Source organism: Aplysia californica, unplaced genomic scaffold, assembly GCF_000002075.1.
Source record: "Aplysia californica isolate F4 #8 unplaced genomic scaffold, AplCal3.0 scaffold00011, whole genome shotgun sequence".
Lineage (NCBI taxonomy): Eukaryota > Metazoa > Mollusca > Gastropoda > Aplysiida > Aplysiidae > Aplysia > Aplysia californica.
In genome coordinates this window covers 2,811,357-2,815,864 of record NW_004797281.1, presented here as the reverse complement: position 1 = coordinate 2,815,864, position 4,508 = coordinate 2,811,357, and the positions used below count along the sequence as shown (strand labels likewise).

Genomic DNA, 4,508 nt, shown 5'->3' with positions numbered 1-4,508 from the left:
TATCTATCTATCTATCTATCTATCTATCTATCTATCTATCTATCTATCTATCTATTTATCTATCTATCTATCTGTCTGTCTGTCTGTCTGTCTGTCTGTCTGTCTGCATAGGCTGAACTTCAGAAAAGGAAGGGAATTATGTGCATGGAAAAAACTTTAGAAATAACTAATTCATTTCAAGAGCTCCCTTAATACCTGAAGGAAAGCCGGTATAAACATGGAAACTATTTCTTCCCTGTGAATTTTCTTGTTGCTTGCTCTACCAGGGAATTCATAACGAGTGAACCCACTAGATCTGAGCAGAGAATTTCAGCTCGTAAAACGAATACAAGGAATAACTAAGCAAAAACACAAAACAAAAACAGATAAAAATCAACACCGGGTGGAAAAGAAATCTGAGTCCACGTTCGTTGTGTGTTGGAATCCCTTGCCTGTCGCAGAAAAATTGATTTTCCTCCTGGGAGAGCGATTGGGCGTGGTAAAGAGACAAAGATGCGAACGTTCCCGCTCCACGCGACTGTTCTGACCTCCCTGGCAGGCAAGCCAAGCTGGTTCCGACTTGGCTCCGTCTGGTGTTGATAAAACTCTGATTACCATCACAAAGGGAGGAAATGCGGGGAATGAGGATGGAGGGGAGAGAGGGCGACAAGGGAGCTTGGTCAATTGCCCGACTCAATTTGGCTCAGTTCACAGAGGGGCCACTGATGATTTACTTAATGTGACTTGGTTCATTAGCGCGGCTGTATACTGCACAGGGAACGCCAACACAGGTCTTTTGTAGCTCTTGTCCGGGAGAAACAGCAAAGCTACATAATCAGACATGATCATTATCATGCTTGGCAGTAAAAGGCAGTGAAAGAACTTTTGTCAGAGACTGGGTGGCTGCGAACACAACCAACATCGATAACAACAGCAACAAATACAAAAGCAAGTGGAGAACAACGACAGCAACAACAACAACAACAACAACAACGACAACAACAACAACTACAATTGCAACAGTAATACAACTACTACAATTAGCAGCAACAACAGCAACAGCAGCTGCAACAGTAAATGCGGCAAAAACTGCTACAAAACAACAACAACGGGAGCACTGGCAGCAGCAACATCAATTTACAATGGCAATAGCAGAAAAACAACAACAAAAGCATAGAAAAACCAACAATTTTGTTCAAGTTAATACGAAAAATTTTTTTAGCTTAACTTGCATAGGAATGTAACCTGCCTCACCCCTTTTGATATAATTCATTTTACAATCCTTGGTACTGCAATGTCAAGATGTGGAAATTCGTGAAATTTAGTTACGTACCATATAATAAATATGTCAATATGGTTGTGAAGATCCGAGAGCTGTTGTCTTCAAAACTTTAAAGTCAAAAGAAGTTGTTTGGGGGGGGGTTGTCTTGTGTGCCATCAGGCCGAAGCCTTAGACTATTTCTAAAGAACCATTGCCCTTGATATATTTGTCTCTCTTCACCTCCTGGGACCCTATTTTCCGCGAGGGCATAACAGAATGCTGGCCAGTTGGGCTCTCATTCCCATCTGATTCTCTCTCTCTCTCTCTCTCTCTCTGTGTCTGTCTCTCCTTCTTCTTCCTCTTTCTCCCCCTCTCTCTCCCTCCCCCCTCTCTCCGACTCTCTTTCTCTCGCTCTTTATACACACACACACACAAACACACACACACACACACACACACACACACACATCTCTCTCCTTCTCTCTCTCTTTTTTCAATCTATCTGTCTATCTATCTATCTATCTATCTATCTATCTATCTATCTATCTATCTATCTATCTATCTATCTATCTATCTGTCGAATGGTCCGACGATCTATTAATCAAACATTTTTTTCTGTTGAAATCCTCCTGGATGCACATAGTCGTATGTTTCATTCGCAGGTTAAAAGTGTCCCACGAAGGTGTGTTTTTGCACTCTGTTGAACCCAACGAGTTCGTGGATTCTCCCGAGTTCGATTCTGTGCCCTTCCAGGGGGAGACAAGCGAGAAATTCCAGGTAAAGTACGTGCAAAGTAATATTAAGGAGGTGTTTGATTTTTTTATTTTTTTTGTGGGGGTGGGGGGAGGGGGGTCAAAAGGGACTGAAAAAGGGCTGTCTGTCGTGCCTCAGGTTGGTCGAAAAATTTGCCTGAACTTGCTGATGGTTAGGGTTCAAACCCCAGCTGGGTTCCTATTTTGCTCTTGTTTTTGTTTTTTTCCTTGAATTTTTTTTTTCAATCTGAGCACTGCTGGCGTCGTCGGTGGTGTCATTGATGGCTATTTTCTGCCACTGCGCACAAAACAAGTGAGTTCGATTCCCACAGGGGAAATCTATGATATCAAGTGTCAGTGCATCTCTTTCGGGGCACTGTGCCCCTCATAGGCCACTTTAGCCCTGGGAGGCATAGCACAAGCGGCCTGGTTCCTAAAAAAACTACTAATATTGTGTCAATGAGAACGTTAACTTTACTGTGAAATGTCACAAACCATTTGGTCTTCGGGAAAGCCTTACACAGTTTACAAAGTGATAAATTGTGGGAAGTCTACTTCGTCTTTTACTCTGGTTTAATCAGAAAAAAAAGCCTCACTGACACTGATTATATCGCAACACTGTGCTGGTACACATCATACTGAACTAATTAGTTATTTTGTTTTTGTTTTGTTTTTCGTTATACGTTTCCTATCAACACGTTCGCCTGTGGCGCTTGCTCTAAATTCTGCCTTGCTAAATTGTATTATGTGATGTCAGTGTAACCTCTACTATTGCTCATAACGAAGACATTTTGCAACAGGACAGGACGACTGAAATGTAGGGATAAGGAAGCCACGAAGGATAATTATGTTAGTTGGAGAAGAGTGGTGGTGGTCATCATTAAAATTTCTGTCCTGCAATTAATGATTAAATCTAGAAAGAGATTTTTGCTCTTCATCCAAATACACAATAACTCTTATCTTCATTTCTTCCTGTCTTCTTTCTTTCTTGTTTTCTTTCCTTCCAGTGTTCTTTCCTACTTGCCTTCTTCCCTTCCTGCATTCTTGCCTTCTTGTCTTCATTCCTCTTTGTTTTTCTTTTCTTCCTGTCTTCCTTCCTCCTTGTCTTCTGCCCTTCCTTTCTCCTTTTCTTAATGACTTCTTTCTTTTCTGTCCTTTTTTCTTTCTGTCTCCTTCCCTTCTAGCTTTTTTCCCCTTCCTGTAATCTCCCCTTTCGGCATTCTTTTCTTTCTCACTGCCATTTTCCGTCCTTCATTCCTTTCCTCTCTCCAGCCACGATGTCAAGAGCTCGTGGGCTCTAGTGGTTGAATGATTTAAGATATCAGAAAATATAGCCCGGCAATGTCGATAACAGTGGGAACCTGGGTTGTCACTGGGAAGTGTTCTTAAGCAAGACACGATAACCCTTGTTTTCTTTTTGGTCCCGTGTCCCTTTCTCAGAGTGTCTTTTTTGTGATCTTATTCGTTCCAGACAATCATTGACTTTTAAAAAATGTGAGTGAATATGTACAATGATATTTCAACAATAAAATGGATATATGAGAGAAGAGGAATAACAACGACTATATCTATTTGTTAGTGTTTGAGTATCTAATGTATCAGTATTTTTTATTTTCTCCTGGCTGTTGTCTCTTATTCGCGTAGTTTCTTCAGGTAGGCCTACGTACCCCCTTTTCCACTCTCTTCGCACAGACAGACCAGGTTTTGGAATTATTTTCTGTCACCGACCCTATCAATTAATAAAGATATATCTACAAAATCACATTGGGGGGAGGGGGGAGGAGTGATTCTAATTGGCGACTTTGTTAAAGTGCTTAGTATCCTACCCTGACTAGAGAGCAGACAACAGTCATACACCATGTAAAGTGTAAGAAGATTGAGAACACTCTGTTTGTGTTGTAGCAAGTCGCTACCTTAGAATTAAAAAAATTTATCTGACATTTTTGGCCGTTTTGAGTTACTAGGTCCATGAGGTCAGAAACCAAAATGTGTCACGACGTAGTGGAATCAGCCGCTCGTCAATTTTGGGCATATGAAGTTATTGGTATCAGCTTAAAGCCTGTTCATTTGTCTTGCTTTGGGAGAAAAATATGTGTATCTATGTTGAATTGAAATCGAAATATTTGCAATTGAGGGAGGTCAGGGTTGCCTGGTTTCAGATGTAAAATTAGCGAGAAAAGGGCCGCCAAAATATGGTAATTTCCATAGATGGAAACTGAAAATTTACAGTTTTTTGTACCTTTAATCATTGTTTTTCAGTAAAAATCCATGCAGAAATGTGTTTTAAATGGATGTAAAAGATGTTAAGAAAATTTTTTTTTTTAAGAAAATAGGAAAAATGTGGTTGAATGGCAAGAAAAACGTAAATTTCTTTGATTCCACTATTTTCACGAGAGCCTGATTTCACCACGATGCCTCAAAGAATTGACTTCGGAAAAGCTTGACATGTTGTGAAAATTAAAACTGAGTGCCAGAACAATGTACAAATGAAGACACGATAACCTTTTGTAGCGTTA

The 4,508-nt window shown here is 40.3% G+C and overlaps 1 protein-coding gene across 1 annotated transcript in view; it reads left to right on the top strand.

Annotated features, from left to right (window-relative positions):
* LOC101854461 (blood vessel epicardial substance-B-like) overlaps positions 1–2,958 on the top strand; it is a 152,353-nt gene extending 149,395 nt beyond the window's left edge. The window contains exon 5 of the mRNA XM_013083794.2: positions 1,903–2,958. Within this exon, the coding sequence (XP_012939248.2) occupies positions 1,903–2,224 (322 nt within the window). The 3' untranslated portion in view covers positions 2,225–2,958. The remainder of the gene's footprint in view (positions 1–1,902) is intronic.
* Positions 2,959–4,508: the final 1,550 nt, after the last annotated feature.